At 41.6% G+C, this 20,183-nt stretch overlaps 1 protein-coding gene and 1 long non-coding RNA gene across 3 annotated transcripts in view; one reads left to right on the forward strand and one right to left on the reverse strand.

The window, feature by feature from the left end:
• The first annotated feature begins 282 nt into the window (after positions 1–282).
• Positions 283–14,708, forward strand: LOC142654721 (uncharacterized). The gene is made up of 3 exons (XR_012849090.1): positions 283–443; positions 6,130–6,203; positions 14,226–14,708. It is a non-coding gene; the product is annotated as an uncharacterized LOC142654721 (long non-coding RNA).
• Positions 14,483–20,183, reverse strand: part of ACIN1 (apoptotic chromatin condensation inducer 1) — a 138,852-nt gene continuing 133,151 nt past the window's right edge. For both annotated transcript variants that reach the window (XM_075828936.1, XM_075828935.1), the window contains 6 exons: positions 19,921–20,069; positions 18,921–19,028; positions 17,345–17,452; positions 16,904–17,210; positions 16,655–16,755; positions 14,483–16,563 (listed from right to left, as the gene is read on the reverse strand). In XM_075828936.1, the coding sequence (XP_075685051.1) occupies positions 16,285–16,563; positions 16,655–16,755; positions 16,904–17,210; positions 17,345–17,452; positions 18,921–19,028; positions 19,921–20,069 (1,052 nt within the window). In that variant the 3' untranslated portion in view covers positions 14,483–16,284. The remainder of the gene's footprint in view (positions 16,564–16,654; positions 16,756–16,903; positions 17,211–17,344; positions 17,453–18,920; positions 19,029–19,920; positions 20,070–20,183) is intronic.

Genomic DNA, 20,183 nt, shown 5'->3' on the forward strand with positions numbered 1-20,183 from the left:
GGTATACAGAGCAGAGTGATGGCATATAGGGGACAAAGTGCTGGTATACAGGTGGCAGAGTAGTGGCATATTAAGGAACAGAGTTTTCTAGAGCCCGTTGTATTTTTTCACATAACAGGCTTTATTGCTAGTGAATATATATGAGTGACTGGCATCATGTTGTAAAGTCCAAGAGATCTCTCATGGGTAGCGAGACCTGGAGGCATGAGGACTAGTGTTATACATGTTCACAAAATATAGAGTTATTTATATATTTATAATTTCTTCTTCTAGATAGTATTCCTGAGGAAAATCATTTTAATTACGAAGAGCAAAATTTGGGTTCTGGAGCCTCGACAAAGACATCCTCAGATTCCAGTTCAGAGTGTGACTGGAGCAACTGTGGTCCTCAATCGGATGGAGTATTCAACAGCCGTTCAATAAGGATACTGCCACATTACGAGGTAATGATTACTTTCCAAAAATGACCATCCATTTCTTTCTCCTGAAATTTTTAAAAAAACCTTTAATTTTGGTATTGATTTACTGTAGATTGTAAGCTCATTTAGGCAGAGCAATATACTGTGTCATTTCTATATGTCTTGTTTTTACTCCTCCTACATAATGTACAGAGCTGCATGATATAGTATATGGTCAAAAATATGTAGACACCCATCCTTATTTTCGACTTCAGATATTTAAACCACGCCCATTGCAAACAGGTGCACACAATCTAGCACACAGCCATGCAATCTCTATAGACAAACATTGATAGTATGGATCGTGCTTACAGAGGATCTGTCACTAGTTTATCAATGCCCTATCTCCTAACTAATCTAATAGGTGCTATCATGCTGATAACTACAGTGTAATTTTTTTTTCAAAGAATATTTATTATTTGCAAAGTTATTAGCATTTTTCTAAATATGCTAATTTAGCTATACTTGCCAAATGGGAGGTTACTCTTTCTTTTCAGTCTGGACAGTGTAATGTTTTCTGTATGACGTTGTCCAATCAGCCATTTGCTGGATGTTTGACGAATAAAAGTGCTTTTTCTGACAAATCTCTGGAGACGTGTGCTGCTGTCCAACCACTATTTTGAGGGCTGTCCAATCAGCGTCATACAGTTTTCCTTCTGCTCCAGCCCAACAACACAGCATGATCTTATAGTACACAGCTTTCATTCCTGTGTATTTAACTGGTGATACCTCCGGTTGTTTCACAGCTAGAACTGCGATCCTGGTGTCATATGACCAGGGCCGGCCCTAGGGGTGTGCGAGCTGTGGGAGCGCACAGGGCACTGCCCCCTTCAAGCATGTAGGGGGCGCCACTAGGCTCTGCCTCTACTCTGTGCTCTGTTCTTAGTTACACACACGGACTAAGAGCCGAGGAACAAGAGAAGAGGAGGAAGCTCCGCCCACAGCCCGTCCTACACGAAGCCTGTGATCCTGTCAGCATGGAGAGATGGTAAGTGTATGTGTGTCTCTGTGTGTGTATACAGTATGCGTGTCTGTGTGTATACAGTATGTGTCTCTGTATGTGTATATGTTACAGTGTGTGTGTGTCTGTGTGTGTATACAGTGTGTGTCTCTATGTGTATATGTACCCTGCTGCCCCCTATATATCCTGCTGCCCCTTATATACTCTGCTGCCTCCTATATACCCTGCTGCCTCCTATATACCCTGCTGCCCCTTATATAACCTGCTGCCTCCGATATACTCTGCTGCCCCTTATATACCCTGCTTACCGTTATATACCCTGCTGACCCTAATATACCCTGCTGCCTCCTATATACCCTGCTGCCCCTATATATCCTGCTGCCCCTTATATAACCTGCTGCCTCCGATATACTCTGCTGCCCCTTATATACCCTGCTGACCGTTATATACCCTGCTGACCCTAATATACCCTGCTGCCCATATATATATATATATATATATATATATATATATATATATATATATATATATATATATATATGCTTATGTGTGTGTGTGTGTGTTTATATGTGTTTGTGGGTATAGTTATCATCTACAACATTATCTGTACTCAGAGAGTAATCACTGTGTTATCAGTGGTGTTACATAGGACTGCAGGTAACATCTACAACATTATCTGTACTCAGAGAGTTATCACTGTGTTATCTGTAGTGTTACATAGGACTGCAGGCAGCATATCCTACATTATCTGTACTCAGAGAGTTATCACAGTGTTATATGTGGTGTTACATAGGACTGCAGGTAACACTACTACATTATCTGTACTCGGAGAGTTACCACTGTGTTATCTGTGGTGTTACATAGGACTGCGGTTAACATTTGCTGCATTATCTGTATTCAGAGTTATCACTGTGTGTTATATGTTGTGTTACATAGGACTGCAGGTAACATGTATGACATTATCTGTACTCAGATAGTTATCACTGTTATCAGGACTGCAGGTAACATTTACTGCATTATCTGTATTCAGAGAGTTATCACTGTGTTATCTGTGGTGTTACATAGGATTGCAGGTAACATCTACTACATTATCTGTACTCAGAGCGTTATCACTGTGTTATCTGTGGTGTTAAATCTACGACATTATCTTTACTGGGTATATATGGGTCTGTTTGTGAATGTTTCTTTGTGCTTGTATATATGTGCCTTTTATGTATTTGTATATGTCCCTGTCTGTGTGTTTATCTGCCAGGGTGTGTGTGTGTGTGTGTGTGTGTGTGTTATGTGTGTGTGTGTGTGTGTGTGTGTATGTGTCTGTACGTCTATATATTTACCTGTATGTATATATTCCAAATGTGTGTATGTATATTTCCCTGTATGTCTAAATATCTGTCTTTACGTATGTACAGTAAATATGTTCCAGTATGTGCGTGTCTATATATGTGGTTAATTTTTGGTTTGTGTAGGGGGCGGCAATAGAGAGTCCCGCACAGGGCGCCATCCAACCTAAGGTCGACCCTGCATATGACAGATTAGAATCATCTTTCATATTCCACTGTTGTAGGTGGTCCACAGCCAGAGATATGGCTATTTGAAGTGATCCCCCTTCCCTCCAGCCTCAGTCTCTCACACTGTGTGAAGCAGCTTCATGCTGATAGGACAGTGTCAGAGGCTGTGAGGTAGCTCCACCTCAGGGGAATCGCTGGTGTTGACAACCACTTGTCAAGTATAGCCTCATTTGCATATTTAGAAAAAAGCTCATAACTTGTAAAATAATAAACTTTTTGGGACACAATTTTCACCAACATTATCAGTGTGGCAGCGCATATAAGATTAGATAGGGCATTACTAAACTAGTGACATATAGAGCTCAGTGACTAAAGGGGGTTTTACACAGGACGATTATCGGGCAGACGTGTAAACAGGGCATCGATCATCCGATGAACGAGCAACCGCACAATCATCTGCTGGTCGTATCGTTTTAAAAAGTAAAATATTATCATTGTCGGCAGCTCATCTCCCCGTGTAAACAGGGAGACGCGCTGCCGTCAAGATAATAATGTATGGGGACGAGCGATCAGAGTAATGACCGCTCTTCCTCATCCATAGCGCCATGTGACAGGAGCAAGCGAGCGCCGATCAACGATGTCTCGTTGATCGTCGCTTGCTGCACCGGCCGAGTGTCAGCCAGTGTAAAGGGGCCTTAAACGTGACACTGTGGTAGGATGCCATCATTGTAAAAAAGAGGTGTCTAGGAGTAACAACACTTCAGCCACGAAGCGATAGACCACGCAAACTCAGAGCAAGACCATTGAGTGCTGAAGTGAATGGCATATAAAAATCATTACTCACTAAAGCACCAAACTGTACATCAGCACAAGAACTGTGCCTCGGGAGCTGTTTTAACCCCTTAGTGACTAAGCGTGTTTTGGGGACCAGACCATTTTTTCAAATCTGACATGTATCACTTGAAGTGGTAATAACTTTGAAATGCTTTTATTTTTTCAAGTGATTCGGAGACTGTTTTCTCGTGACACATTGGACTTTGAATGTGTCAACCATATTTTACCACTAACTTAGTGTTTATTTATTAAAAAAAACACCAAAATTTGGAGGGAAAAAATTAGCATTTTTTAAAATTTAAATGCATCTGCTTGTAAAACAGATAGTAATACCACACAAAATAGTTACTAGTTTACATTTCTCATATGTCTACTTTATGTTTACATTGTTATTTGAACGTCCTTTTAGTTTTCTAGGACGTTACAAGGCTTAGAACTTTAGCAGCAATTTCTCATATTTCCAAGAAAATGTCAAAAACCTTATTTTAGGGACCGGTTCTGTTCTGAACTGGTTTTGAGGGCCTTATATACTATAAACCCCCTATATCTTGGGGCTGTCACTACTGAATGACAAATCACAGCGATCGCTGGCGGCGCCGCGATTGTTCCCCAGACGAGTCACAGTGACAGCCGATATCACTGTTCTGTCACCATGTGTTTTGACATGGTGACTGAAAAGCACCATGACGTAACTGTACTTCATGGTGCCTTAATGCAGTGCAAACCATGACGTACAGTTGCGTCAAGGGGTTAATTGGGTTTTCATGGTTCAGCAGCTGCACATAAGTGGAAAAGTGTTCACTGTAGTGATGAATCACGTTTCACTATCTGTCAGGCTGTTGGATGAATCTGGGTTTGGTGGATACCAGAACATTACCTATTATAATACATAGTGCCTATAGTAAAATTTGGTGAAGACAGATAATAATCCGGTCTGTTATTCAGGGTTTGTCCTAGGCCCCTTATTTCCAGTTAAGGGAAATTAAAATATTACAGCATACAAAGACAATTTATGCTTTCAACTTTGTGGGAACAGTTTGGGGAAGGCCCTTTTATTTTCCAGCATGACTGTGCCCGAGTGCACAAAGCAAGGTCCATAAAGGCATGGTTGGGTGAGTTTGGTGGCAAAGAACTTGACTGGCCCGCACAGAGCAGTGACCTCAACCCCATCCTACATCTTTTGGATGAACTAGAATGGAGGTGGCGAGACAGGCCGTCTCCTCCAACATCAGTGTTTGACCTCACAAATGCTCTACTTGATGGACACAAATTCCCATAGACACGACATTTTCTGGGTGTAATATTCAAGAGTCCACAAACATTTGGCTATAAAGTCTATGTGAGCACTTTATAAATAGAGGATATTTACTTACCTAACAATTGTAGAGATGTTTTAAATTTTATATGTAAGAATAAATCCCCCACTAGTGAGGGACAGGATGTAGATGACATCATGAGACAATAAAGATAAATGTATTCCAGATGTATTTGTAAGGTTTTAGCTAGGTAGCAATGTATATACCATATATAAAAGTACGTTTGGATGTATGTATCCTATGTTGTCATTACTGAAAGTACATAAAGGCAGAGCATGGAGCCATTCAGACTCTCTTTTGTGTGCAGTCTCTCCCGCCTGTTCAATTCTTTGATCCTTGACAACTTCTGATATTGAGAAAGGAGCTCAGTTAGGTGTCGTCCTTGACTACACGAACAATATGGATGACCAGTCTCCGTTCTCAGCCAAATATCCAAAAGGAAACAATAAAAATCGATCTATGTTCTGGTCCTGCGCTCGTGTGGAAAGAGAAGATGCTAAATGTAAAGGTTTTCTTGTAAATGTTTGATGTTGACCCGTTCAGATAATCAGAACAAAGGTATGTGCGGCTGCGCTTGGTACAGCAGCTCAGGCCTATTCACCAGCAAACTGAGTGACCCCCTTCGTTCTGATGATCTGTGGGGGTCAGAACCCCATTAATCAAACATTTATGGCCTTTCTTAAAAAAAGGCCATTAATGTTTTAGTTCCAGAAAACCCCTTTAGAACCATTTTGGTCAGTACTTTGCATCAGTATTTGTAAGCCAAAACCAGTGGGTCCAAAACACAGAAGTGCAAATCTTTACATTAAACTTCTTATGTTTGTGCTCCATTACTGGTTTTGGCTTTCAAATACTGATGCAAGATGGACCAGTTGGGACATTGTAAATTTAGAAAATAACTAGATGAATAAGATTAATTCTGAAAAACATCCTGGAATTAATTCAACTTGATATTGGATGGTAACAAACGTGTCTGCGTTGCAAATCAAAGAAGTGTTTGCTTGTTTACCCCCAACTTAATGGAGCCATAATGGAGTTTGTTTTATTTTCAGACTGCGGTAGACAGCTTTACCTTTAAGAATAAAACATTCAGTGTGGAGATGATACAGGCTGTGCACGGCCTCAGGTAAGAGGATAGAAATAGCACTCAAATAACAGAATTTGTCTAAGGCCTCATTCAGGCGGTCACAAGGCAGCTGCATTTTAGTACTTGTATTACAGGCCTGACATGATATGCAGTGGTGTTCAAAAAAATAGCGGGGAGTTTAAAAAAACAAATAAAGCTACTTTTAGGCTGGGTTCACACAACCTATTTTTAGACGTAAACGAGGCATATTATGCCTCGATTTACGCCTGAAAATAGGGCTACAATACGTCGGCAAACATCTGCCCATTCATTTGAATGGGTTTGCCGACGTACTGTGCAGACAACCTGTCATTTACGCGTCGTCGTTTGACAGCTGTAAAAATACAGCCTCGTCAAAAGAAGTGCAGGACACTTAGGGTATGTTCACACGGCGGGGGTCCGTAACGGCTGAAATTACGGGGATGTTTCAGCCTGAAAACATCCCCGTAATTTCAGCCGTAACGGCATGTGCAGGCGCTTGAACGCCGCGTCAATTACGGCCGTAATTAGCGCTGCTATTCATTGGAGTCAATGAATAGCGGCTCCAATTACGGCCAAAGAAGTGACAGGTCACTTCTTCTACGCGGGCGTCTATTTACGCGCCGTCATTTGACAGCGGCGCGTAAATATACGCCTCGTGTGAACAGACAAACGTCTGCCCATTGCTTTCAATGGGCAGATGTTTGTCAGCGCTATTGAGGCGCTATTTTCGGGCGTAATTCGGGGCAAAAACGCCCGATTTACGTCCGTAAATAGGCCGTGTGAACATACCCTAATATACATTATATGCAGGACACTTCTTTCAGACGTAATTTGAGCCGTTCTTCATTGAAGTCAATGAAGAGCAGCTCAAAATTTACGGCTGTCAGAGAAGCCTCGCAAAATGCGAGGAGGAGGAATTACGGCTGAAACGAGGCAGCTGTTTTCTCCTGAAAACAGTCTATCTTTTCAGACGTAAATGACAGCTAGCGTGTGCACATACCCTTATTTGACTAAATGCAAATGCACCGGAAATACTACACATCTATTTCACTGGGTGGATACCAATTGGAATTTATTAGTTACAACGTAACTAGTGAATTATCTACCTAGATACAATTGTATCATTATTACAAATCGCTAAAGAGTGAAACGAATCTTATATTGAAGGTTACGCTGTAACTAATAAATTCCCATTGGTATCCACCAGGTGAAATATATGTAACACATCTTCCAAAGGGAAAACCACTAAGATTTATCTACCATTGAACAGGAAATACTACACATCCAATTCCAAATCAAAAGAATAACATTTATCCAGTTTGTGTTGATCATCTACAGAAACTAAAGGAAAAGGAATATTCGGCTGTTCCAAAAAATACCAGTGCCAGCATTTTTCTTTAAAAACTCAAAAATGTAATGTATAAACTGAAAAGATGTTTCAGGTTTCACTTTACTGAACTAATATTTCGTGGCATAACCATTGTTTCTGAGAACTGCTTGACATCTGTGTTGCATGGAGTCGACCAACTTCTGGCCCCTCTGAACAAGTATTCCAGTCCAGGAAGATTGGACGACATTCCACAGTTCTTCTGCAATTTTGGGTTTTCCCTCATAAACCGCATTTTTTATGTCATCCCACAAGTTCTCTATGGGATTGAGGTCAGGGGATTGGGCTGGCCACTCCATTACCTCAATCCTGTTTGTCTGTAACCAAGATGTTGTTCTCTTACTGGTGTGTTTTGGGTCATTTACATATTTCAAGGGCATTACTTCTTCGGCATAGGGCAACATGATCTCCTAAAGTATTTTGATATATTCAAACTGATCCATGATCCCTTGTATGCGATAAATAGGCCCAACACCGCGGTATGAGAAACATCCCCATATCATGATTTTTACAGCACCATGCTTTACTGTCTTCACAGTAGTCGTCTCACGTACTGTCTCTGGCCATTTGTCCCAAAAAGAACAATTTTGCTGTCATCAGTCCACAAAATGTTGCACCATTTCTCTTTAGGCCTGTCAATGTGTTCCTTGGCAATGTCTTTTTTTTCAACAACGGCACTTTGGGAGGAGTTCTTGCTGGTAACTTGGCTTCACTTAATCATCTTCTGATTGTAGCAGTACTCACTGGTAACTTCAGATTAGGGCTAGGCGATTAATCAAATTAATTTGATCTGAAGGCCTCTGATGATTCTGTTTTTTACCAGAATCGTTAAATCGATTTTTTTAGTGGCACCGCGCTGTAGGAGGAAGCTCCGCCCCGTCACTGCCTCGTCTGACATGCTGCGCCCCATTCTTTCTCTGCTTCCCTACGGAACTGCTGTTCTGTAGTGAACAAAATGATACAGTATGGAACAACAGGTCCGTGGGGAAGCAGACTCCTAGTAGATACTCCCCTTCTTGTAGATAGTGGCCACTGTAGCTCCTACTGGGAGCTGTATCCCTGGTCAAAGCGTCGGCAACCTCTGGCTGGGGATTCAGCCCCTAGTGGCAGCTAGAGTGGCTGTTATCTACAAGAAAGATGGGGTGCTGCGATCTACAAGGGGGTGGGGGTGCGATCTACAAGGGGTGGTGCCGCGATCTATAAGGAGGGGGATTTAAAGAGACTGTCACCAGATTTATAAGTGCCCTTTCTTCTACATAATCTGATCGGCACTGGAATGTAGATAACAGCAGTGGTTTTTATTTTGAAAAACGATCATTGTTGAGCAAGTTATGAGCAATTTTAGATTTATGCTAATTTGTTTCTTAATAACAACTGGGCGTGTTTTTACTTTTGACAGTTGTACAGAGGAGTGTATGACGCTGACCAATCAGTGACCAATCAGCATCATACACTTCTCATTGTTCCAGCCCAGCTTCTTTCACTGCACAATCACACTGTAAACAATGAGAAGTGTAGGACACTGATTAGTCACTGATTGGTCAGCCTCATACACTCCTCTGTACAACACCCAGTTAGTCAAAAGTAAAAACACGCCCAGTTGTTATTAAGAAACTAATTAGCATAAATCTAAAATTGCTCAAAAATGATCGTTTTTCAAAATAAAAACCACTGCTGTTATCTACATTACAGCGCCGATCAGATTATGTAGGAGATAGGACACTTATAATGTGGTGACAGAGCCTCTTTAATCTATAGGGGGTGCTATCTGCAAGGGTGTGTGGCACTGTCACTATTGGGGGGCCCTGTCACTATATGGGGGCACTGTGATACTATATAAATGGGCACTGTGGTGTTTTCAGGGGATCGGGACAAAAACCCTGACAAAGGAAATCCATTTGGAGACACTGATGCAAAATGGACATGAGATACTGACAATTGATCAGTTTTTAATGGCCATTTTTTTTTACTGTTGTGTGACTGTAGCCTAAATGACTGATGCCTGGATGTACCGTATTTTGGCCGGGAAATCAGGCTAACACACGGACTGTTTTTAACGCTCCAATCACGGTCGTGTGAATTCGGCCTTAATGTCATTTATGTAACACTCCATCGTGGGGCCGGTTCCGCACAGGGTCCTGCTCACACTTCATACACTATAACGCAGTGGTTCCCAACTGGGGTGCTGCGAGAACCGTCCAGGGGTGCCGCGACACTCTGCTCATCCAATGGGAAAAAAATAAAAGTTTTTATTTTTGCTACAAGCTCCGCCCCTGACGTTGTAGCAGACGTGACGCATTGACGTCTGTTACGAGTACCGCCCACCGCTTCCCACTAGAAGCCTGACGGAGGAAGAGAAGCCATTAACGCTGTGCAGGGTACGTTTTTTTTTCTTTAGTTTGTTAGCAGTTGTGTGAGAACTGGAGCCTGGGGAATGCCGCAAGTTGTAGTTCTCTCCTCTTATACCTCTTCCCTGTAATGTCCTCTGATATCCCATAACATCATCCTGGACATGCTGGGAGTTGTAGTTCTCTCCTCTTATACCTCTTCCCTGTAATGTCCTCTGATATCCCATAACATCATCCTGGACATGCTGGGAGTTGTAGTTCTCTCCTCTTATACCTCTTCCCTGTAATGTCCTCTGATATCCCATAACATCATCCTGGACATGCTGGGAGTTGTAGTTCTCTTATACCTCCTCCCTGTAATGTCCTCTGAAATGCCATAACAACAGCCTGGACATGCTGGAAGTTGTAGTTCTCACCTCTTATACCTCCTCACTGTAATGTCCTCTGATATCCCATAATAACATCCAGAACATGCTGGTAGTTGTAGTTCTCTCCTCTTATACCTCCTCCCTGTAATGTCCTCTGATATCACATAATAACAGCCTGCACATACTGGTAGTTGTAGTTCTCTCCTCTTATACCTCCTCCCTGTAATGTCCTCTGATATCACATAACATCCTGGACATGCTGGAAGTTGTAGTTCTCTCCTTCTACCTCCTCCTGTAAACTTTCTCTGATATCACATAACATCCTGGACATGCTGGGAGTTGTAGTTCTCTCCTCTTAAACTTCTCCCTGTAATGTCCTCTAATATCCCATAACATCCTGGACATGCTGGTAGTTGTAGTTCTCTCCTCTTATACTTCTCCCTGTAATACCCTCTGATATCACATAAGTCTGGACATACTGGAAGTTGTAGTTCTCTCCTTTTATATCTCCTCCCTGTAATGTCCATAGAGATCACATAATAATAGCCTGGACATGCTGGGAGTCCTTGTTCTTATGGTCATTTTACTGGGGGGACGACAGACTGAGGTGGATGGTCACTTTACTGGGGGGGGGGGGGGGGGGGTGATGGTCACTTTACTGGAGGGGCTTATGGTCTCTTTACTGAGGGGTCATTTTACTGTGAGTGGGGAGCTGATGGTCATTTTACTGTGAGTGGGGGGGCTGATGGTCATTTTACAGTGAGTGGGGGGCTGATGGTCATTTTACTGAGTTGGGGGCTTATGGTCTTCGAGTAGTTTCCGCCTCTGAACTCCCATTGAAATTAATAGGAGGCAGAAGAAACCTGTGGCGCTCGTTTGGTGCTTTTCTGTCTGCGGTTTTTGAATTCGCTTTAACGGCTTAAAAAAAATGTGGGCAAAAAAAAACAGGAAAAAGAAAAAGTCAAGCGCTGTCAATTCAAAATCTGATTTTTAGTTTCTGCCTTACAAAAGAACGCTGTGTGAACATACCCTAGGAGTGTAGTGCTTGTTTTTTTAGCAATTTTTGGTCATTTTGTAAACAAATTTTGATAGGGGTGCCCTGAGAATAATTTTTTTCACCTGGGGTGGCTCGAGCCTGAAAAGGTTGGGAAACTCTGCTAGAACGTAATCTCACCCGAGTGCCCGCTCGGCCCTATCTGCCTGGCTCTGCTGCAATTTACACTGCTCTCGCCTGCAATGTCTGAGGTGGTGACTGGCAGAGGGGGAGGTTAGTGCACGCAGCCCATCATTGATTAAACATTCTGTTAACCTGTTCTCTACCGGGAACACCGAAATTATAATCAAATTGATATCAATTTTTCCAATAGTATTTCTGATGACGTACTTCAGATCGTCTTTGATCTTTCTGGAAGTGATCATTGGCTGAGCCTTTGCCATTTTGGCTATTCTTTGATCCATTTGAACAGTCGTTCCCACTTCCTTCCGCGTCTTTCAGGTTTTGGTTGCCACTTCAAGGCATTTGACATCATTTTAGCTGAGCAGCCTATAACTTTCTGCACTTCTCTATACGTTTAACCCCCCCCCTATCAACTTTTTATAAAAAGTATATTTCTCATCATTTTCCCCAGTATTTCAGAAGGAAATGCACTATAACCAACATGTGCAACATTTGCCACCCTCCTACCCTAAATAAGGGCCAAAACGGACACCTGTTATTCCACAGAATGAATGACTTCACCAATTTAACCCATCGCTGCTATTATTTTGAACAAGCCCCTTTCAATTAATGATTAAATTACTTAGAATGAGCGGCATGTCCTAATTGTTGGCGGTTTCTTTTTCTACTTCACTTAGGCCGGATTCACACTAGCGTGTGAGTTTTGCACATGCAAAAAACGCGGTGTTTTGCACACGCAAAAGGCACTTAACAGCTCCGTGTGTCAGCCCCAGATGATGCGCGGTTGCGTGATTTTTCACGCAGCCGCCATCATTATGACACTCCGTTTGGATGTTTGTAAACAGAAAAGCACGTGGTGGATGTTTTACAGCTATTGCGCGAATCACGCGCGTCCCACGGAAGTGCTTCCGTGTGGTGGGCGTGAATACGCACGAAGAACGGACATGTCGTGAGTTTTTCGCAGCGGACTCACGCTGCGTAAAAATCACACAACTGTCTGCACGGCCCCATAGACTAATATAGGTCCGTGCGACACGCGTGACAATCACTCGCGTTGCACGGACGTATATCCCGTTCTTCTGAATAAGCCCTTAGGGTATGGTATGTTCACACGCAGTGAGCAAAAACGTCTGAAAATACAGAGCTGTTTTCAGGCGAAAATAGCTCCCGATTGTCAGACTTTTTTTTTTATTATGCCTGAAAACACTGCGTGTGAACATACCCTAACAAGTAAATTATTTGCTATGTAGAAATATCACTTCCACCAAAAACATTGATTTATCAGGTTAATGATGTTGGACTGCTATTTTGCTTAACACTACTATATCTTTGATACTGTTACTTTGGGTCATTAGACTTGAGGTCGGTCTAGACCTTACAGCAGTAACATGGACACTAAAATGAAACTGCATTGCAGCCGTCTGAACGAGGTCTTATGCTCATATTTCCTAATATGCTCGCAATTTACTTGCCTTATGAATTAGTTCTATATGGCCATTATTGTTTTGGGTAGTAGAATTACAGTATATAATTTGTTAACATGGCATACACACATTTCATAATTAGACCACTAGATGGAACAGTCGTTTGTACACGTACGTGTATAATAAATATACATACAGGTCCTTCTCAATGAATTAGAAGATCAAAAAATTTACTTCAGTAATTCAATTCAAAAAGTGAAACTGATATTCTATAGATTCATTACACACAGAGTGATCTATTTCCAGCATGTTTTTTCTTATGTTGACGAGGATTATAGAGAATCTATGGGGTATTGTCAAGAGGAAGATGAGACACCAGACCCAATAATGCAGACAAGTCGAAGGCCGCTATCAAAGCAACCTGGGCTCAACACAACAGTGGGCCATCTCTCTGAAACAGGGGGGGGGTCCAGGAAAAATACAACAACAGCGCTAGAATCAGGGAGACATCGCTATTTAGGCCAGTTAACCAGTTAATGACAGGTCCTCTAAGTACTGGCCTTTGGCAGAGATAGTTAGGAGCACAAAGATGGCAGACCCCCTAGTTAAACATCCAGGATCAGAGCCGGCCGTTAGTGCGCAAGGTGTCAGCTGTAATGCATAGCGGACACACACAGTATATGGAGCGGGCTCAGCCCCACTCCATACTTCACCCCTTCCCACACCATGACGTACAGTTATGTCATGGTGCAGGACAGGGTTAATGCCCTTGAATTTCACTCAGCATTTTGCTTCAGTAATTGTAAGCCAAAACCAGAAGCAACTCAAACACAGAAAAGGTGCAAATCTCTCCATTCCTGGTTGTGGCTTCCATATACTGACCAAAATAGGCCACGTGATTGAGGCCTGCGAGTCATGTGATTACATATTAGTACCTGTATTACACGCGCAACACAGACTCCACGCTGTTATACAAAACCAAACGTAAGTCACCGTACAGCTCAAACTGGCCTCAGGTTGACCAAAGTTACAATGCTAGTCAGAGAAGTCAGAACTAAAACCAAGTTCTGAACAGTGGGGCCCACAGAACTTTTGACTAGGTGTCCACATTGGAGTGACATCTTTGCTTGCTGTGACCAGTCATCAGCACTTTGGCTTTTTACCAAGGGATACTAATGGCAAATTTCTATAGCATCTTAAAAACCTTTAACCATTTGGTTACTGGTTAAAATGAACTGACAACCTAAAAGACTTGCTACCAAATATGACGTACATGAGAGCAAGTCTTCAAGGTGACCACCTTCTCACTTTGTTGGATGACGTTTCTTCCCTATAGGTACCCGGTGGAAGTAAACGAATGGGCAGTTGAATATCTCAACCACTAGTTATGCAGTACAGAAGAAACGGCAGCAGTGTATGGAACCGGAATGAGATCAATCTTGTGACCGCCGTTCATGTGATGCTCCAGGCAACAGCACGAGAACCAAGAGCTTTTCTTCCATACTGCTAGGATTATGCAATATTTGAACAACATTTACGATTTATAAAACTTGTGTTTTGTTTCTGTGCTTGTAGAGACTATGCAACATCCAGTGGGAAGAAAGTAATAGAATTTATTGCATATTTACATTCTTTATGGTATGTTCTAGGCAAGTGTATACAGTACAAAAATCCAATGCTCAAGGACTGCATATCACATCTACCCCAAATGGTGATGTTTTCTATAAACTCCAATGTATTATTTTGTTAAACTTGCAAAATGTAGATCTTTCCCAGCAGCGTTTTACACATCTGCAGGGCAGATTCACTACGAGATTAAAACCAAGCACCATTTATTTCTTTAAAAGACATGATGGTCACAATGGTCTTGGTGCAGAACTTCTGCTTATCTTCTTGCATGACAAGGGGGACCATACCGATATCTACATATCATATGGGTTTTCTTTAGAATGGTTTATATCGAAAGCAACTGAAACTGTGCCCTTTCGTTCCTTACACTAACCTCAAACAATTCCATTAGTGTTATTTACAATATAAAACAAATCATGTTCATCAATATAAAATCAATAATTTACGCAGTTTCACTAACAGAATAATTTTCCTATATGCTGCCGCCACCAAAACTTTGCTGTCTTATAATATATATGCTCTACTTTATCATAATATAGAGTGGAGAAAGCCTGAAATGTAGAACTTGTCGGATTCTGGTTTAAGGCTACGTTCACATGGCCGTATTCTGCATCCATATTTGTAAAACCAGGAGTGAGAAAAAATTTTTTTTTTTTAAAAAGTATAGTGGAAAGATTTCTACTTCTTCCATGTTTTGGACCCACTCCTGGTTTTGGCTTCCAAATACTGATCCAAAATACTGAATAAAATATGCAAGTGTGAAAGTGGCCTTAAACTGGATTTAGGTTAAGTACACAAGTTTTTCCCTTTCGCTTCTAGGACATTAATTTCATTTAAAAAAAAAATAAAAAAATTTAGTCTTTATACAAATCTAGAATGTTACGGTAGCCTTTTACCCAGTGGTCAAATTTTCAGCCACTTGGTGCATAAGCCACCAATACTCACTGAGCCGGGTTAAAAAATAAAATGTATTTTATATATCACCACATCTCCAAATGTATGACAAAACACAAATACAGTAACAGACAAGCATATTCCTAACCAATACTACAATTGGTGTCTCATAATAGTGCATACATTTGTAATATTGGGTGATTGATGAGAGAATAAACCAAATAGGAGATCGGGACACATGATTTGTGCTAAAAACAACCCAGCAAACCATCTATTATACATTGCATGTGGTGTCCCAAGACAGGTAAGACATCAGAAATCTAAAACTAATGCAGAATTTTATTTTCTGATAATCCACTTCATTTATAATAAAAAATAAAAGGAACACAAAATTAAAAAAAAAAAATAAAAAAATATGTTTAAATTGGGTAAGATGCCACATGTGGCAAAAGGAGAATAAAGTAACCAATTCCCTGTCACTTTGACAGGTGTACGGTTACAGGAGGGAGGAGCCTCTCATCGCACAAACTTTTTAGGAGAGTCCAATGACGAGCAAATGACAATCTGAACTACAATCCAGAAAGCAATTAAAATTAAAGAATTGGGGAAAAAACGGAAGAGGAGAGAAGTAAATAGACAAGGTTCCAAGGATGGGACTTTGAATACAGGGAGAGAGCATAAGGAGTCCTATAGAAGGACGCAGTCTCCTTGCCTGAGTGTTTCTTTGAAAAGAAACGATTCGCTTGTGAAGGGGCCTGGTGACCAACACTCCTTTAAATTGCCTGCACAACAGTTATAAACCTTTAGCGCCACCTGCCCTGGACAGGGGGGATAGCAGCTGAGTGGCCAGTCAGGAAAGAGTCAGACTACAGTTAGCGTCGCCCTCCCCTATCTCTCGCTGGTGTACTCCTGCTGCGACTCCTGCTGTGTCTTTTTGGGTCTCTACGTTCTCTCTCACGAGGGTGCTCTCTGCTGTGCTCTCTCCTTTTTTCTCGCTCCGCTTCACGGGCTCGCTCTCTGTTTCTCTCTACCTCTTTCTCCCTTTCCTTTGCTCGCTCCTTTCTTTCTTCCTCCTCTTGCTCTTCTTGTTCTTTACGTCGCTTCTCTCTTTCCTTTGCTCGCTCCGCCCGGTCTGCTACTTTCTTTACAATCTGAAAGAAGATTCTATGGTAAAACGTATACATTTTTTTCAAATTAAACAGACGATCCAAGAAAATTTTGCTTCACTCGCACACTTCATACCTGATCATCTGTGAGTGGCAGCCAATATATACAAGGGGCAGCTTTGGTTTTGTGGAATAAGTCATCTAAGAGCTTAGCTGGAGGTTCCTCTTGAACTTTCTCTGTAAATAGAAGATTAAAAAAACAATAAAAGTAAAAGCAAATTGAAATTTAGAGGACAGTCGAGTGTAAGAAAAGGAGAGCAAAAAGCACAGAAGTACACAAATACGTGTTAAAAACAAAGTATTGAAGAATAACACTAGGGACTACCTTTCTTTTCATTCTTTTTCTCTTTGGACTTGGCATGCTCCTTACGTCGCCTGTCTCTGGAACGTGACCTTGGTCCCTCCCGAATTTTATCTCTATCCCATTCTCGCTCTGATCGAGTACGTTCCCTTCTCTCCATCTCGCGCTCCCTCTCAGCCCACTGTTCTCGTGCACCACGCTCATGTTCCCGATGTTCACCTCGTAATGGAGGTGCATGTGTATGAGTGTGCGAGTGAGAATGTTGGTGGGGTGGTTCCTCTGGTTTTGGGTCTGGTGGTCTCTCTGCAAGAAGACCTCTGTGGAAGTCCAGCTAAAAAGGAATGGCAAATTATTCATTTATACGATGCACACAGAAGACTAACGGAAGAGTAGACAAGCCAGAAGGTAGTGATCTTGAAATATCACCTTTGTAATATATAAATATAGGTTTCTAAAAAGTTTTACCTCATCTTGTTCTGCAAAGTCTACAGATAAGAATTTAGGATTGGATTGGGGCCATCTCACTCCATGCAGCGAGTTTCTGGTAGAAACCGCTTCTTCTACCGTAGAATACTATAAAAGCAAGAGAGAAATTTAGCAAAGGCACATAGAGAGCATAAACACAACACAACACCATCTAAAGAGCAGGTACTCCAAACCGATACCTAGCATAACAATATCTGGACATCAGCAGACTCATTCTAAAGCAACAGAAAAGATTATTTACCACAACAGAACGGATAGCTTGGTGGCATTGCATCTCGGATGTGCCCAGCATTCATCATCTGTGTATTATTGCCCTTCTAAGGCTACAGGTAAAGTGGCACACCTAGCAACCATATTAAGTGAATACGCTAATTATACTTTTCCTGAAACTAGTTTTATGGTGTTTGATGATATTCAACAATAAGGTTTATAAGGCAACAGTAGTAGGAAGTCCATGCCATATTCTAAAGCTGGCATGGATTCGATTAGGATCCTCTTGGCATCTAAATTTACCAGAATGATTGCTAATGTATATTTTTATTTTGCATCCTTGGCAGACAAATTATTTTGTTAATTTGTTTTAAATAGCAACCCGCAGTATTCATAACAATACATGCAAGATACATCCCGATTTAAAATGCGCAGTACAGTAGATGCTATATGTATTAGAATAGTAGGAATCTATTCACATTTTCTACATGAATTACACAGAAGCAGTTTTAAATGTTGATGCCAAGCCCAGCCTGGCTACTCAAAACATGTATTACTTGTTCTATTAGCCACATCCAGCCAAGCATTTATTCACAATACGGATTATAGCAAATGTGGCGAGCAATTTTATGCACTGGCTTAGTACATCTTACAAATAAATGAGCTGCAGAGTGTACCTAGACTTTTTAAAAAAAAAAAAAACTTGACAAGTCATAGTGCCATGTCGGAAGGCTTAAAATCGGTGGGGGTGCAAGCACTGAAGCGGCATTAGAACTAAGGTAAGCGCCGTGCAGATTTCTGTCTGTCCTGCTTTCCTCAGAAAGCAGAGCAGAAACGAAGTGGCAGAGTTTAACTGAGCGCTTCCGCAGCTTCATTTTAGGGATCAGTGGGGGTCCCCACCGATCAAAACTTTTGACATGTCAAAATACTTTTTCAAAGTATAGGTACACTGAAGGTATTTCAGGACTGTTGGTATAACAATTATGGGATAACCCCTTAAATTGACATTTTAAAATATGTCTCGAGGCCCCATGGACAACAGTAAAATCGCCTGTAATTACGGGCTCATTCATTTCTATGGCCGACGGACACTTTCCCATATGTCTACGGGAAGGTGTCCGTGCCGTAGAAACCGGACGAAAAAAATAGGACAGGTCCTATTTTTTCTATTTTACGGACCGTGCTCCTATATTTTATAATGGGGACGGGCACGGTCATGTGCATGAAGCCTTAAACACGGACGTACCAGCTTTTTGATGTGACCGGCTACAGCTTAACTGGCAGAAAAAAACACCACACCAAAAAACACAACCTATGAGTGCCGTATATTAGGTACAGATCTTACCGTGGCGTAACAATGAGATTTAATCTTATCTATCCAGAAAGTTTCTTCTACAATAGTTCCAGTACGTGCGAGCAATTCTTTAAGTTGTCCTAGGGTAAAAGGTCTGACCTGTAGAGGAAACAAGTTACATGTTTAAAAGCAAATAGTTTCAGAACCAGGTCAAATGGGTAGAATATTAAATCTTGCTTTGCCTATGGAAAGCAGGGCGAAAATATACAGGGGACAGTGAAAATTCACAACATTGTTAATTACACTCCAGTAGTTTAAAGGCCATAGAAACCTTTGACAAGGGGAAAAAAAAAAAAGTTTATTTTATAGAACTTACTGGTTACTTTGAGATAAAAAGTTGCACTACGTTCCAGGCTAAAATCTTCATTCATTATTCAGACCCCCTTAATATGCAGTTTGCAACCTGCTCCTAGTTTCACACTTCTCACATGCATTTCTAGCACAGCTTCACTACTGTACCGATTTCTCCTTCTACAGCCTTAACTGGTTGCCGACACAGGACGAGAATGCTCGACCTGAGCGGCGGGTACTACGCGCATTAAGACGAGTATTCTCGTCCTGTGTGACAGCCGTCTCTGCGGGCGATCGAGAGCGGGGCAACGGCTGTAATACACAGCCACAGCCCCGCTCTGACAGCGGAGAGGAGGGAAACATCTTCATGCGCCGCTCCCACACAGGTAAAAACTAAGCTCGTTCGCAGAGAGAAATCCAGCGCCATTTTCATGTGGACCGGAAGCCGCTGCCGGACAGTCAGATGACGACTTCCGGTCATATGTTTAGGCGCAAGGAATAGGAGCGTAGACCAGCGGAGGCAGGTAATTTATGTTCGTGTTATACTGTCTGCTGAGCCTTTCGAATGTCAGGAAAAAAACAAAACAAAAACCTTGTATAAAGTACCTTAAGACCGGGTATGGGGTGTCTTTCTAATGCATAGAATTATTTCATTCTGTGCAGCTACTAATAACCAAGAACATAAGATCCACTAACTCACCAAATTGCATATATGTACAATACAGCTTGGCTTCCGTCGAGGAGGTGAGGGTTGCTGAGATGCAGTGCGCACTGGGTCGTCAATTGTAATAGAAACACCCGTCTTTTGTTGACTGATTGATCGCCTCAATAAAGTGTCACCCAGCGTGACTGTAAAGAGAGGGTGGGGGGAGTGAAAATTAAAAAATAAGAAAAAAAAAACCTCAATAAAACATTTATTTCCCTCCCAAAGCTACATGAAAACTCTGTGCCCGTTACTCAATA

Source organism: Rhinoderma darwinii, chromosome 1, assembly GCF_050947455.1.
Source record: "Rhinoderma darwinii isolate aRhiDar2 chromosome 1, aRhiDar2.hap1, whole genome shotgun sequence".
NCBI lineage: Eukaryota > Metazoa > Chordata > Amphibia > Anura > Rhinodermatidae > Rhinoderma > Rhinoderma darwinii.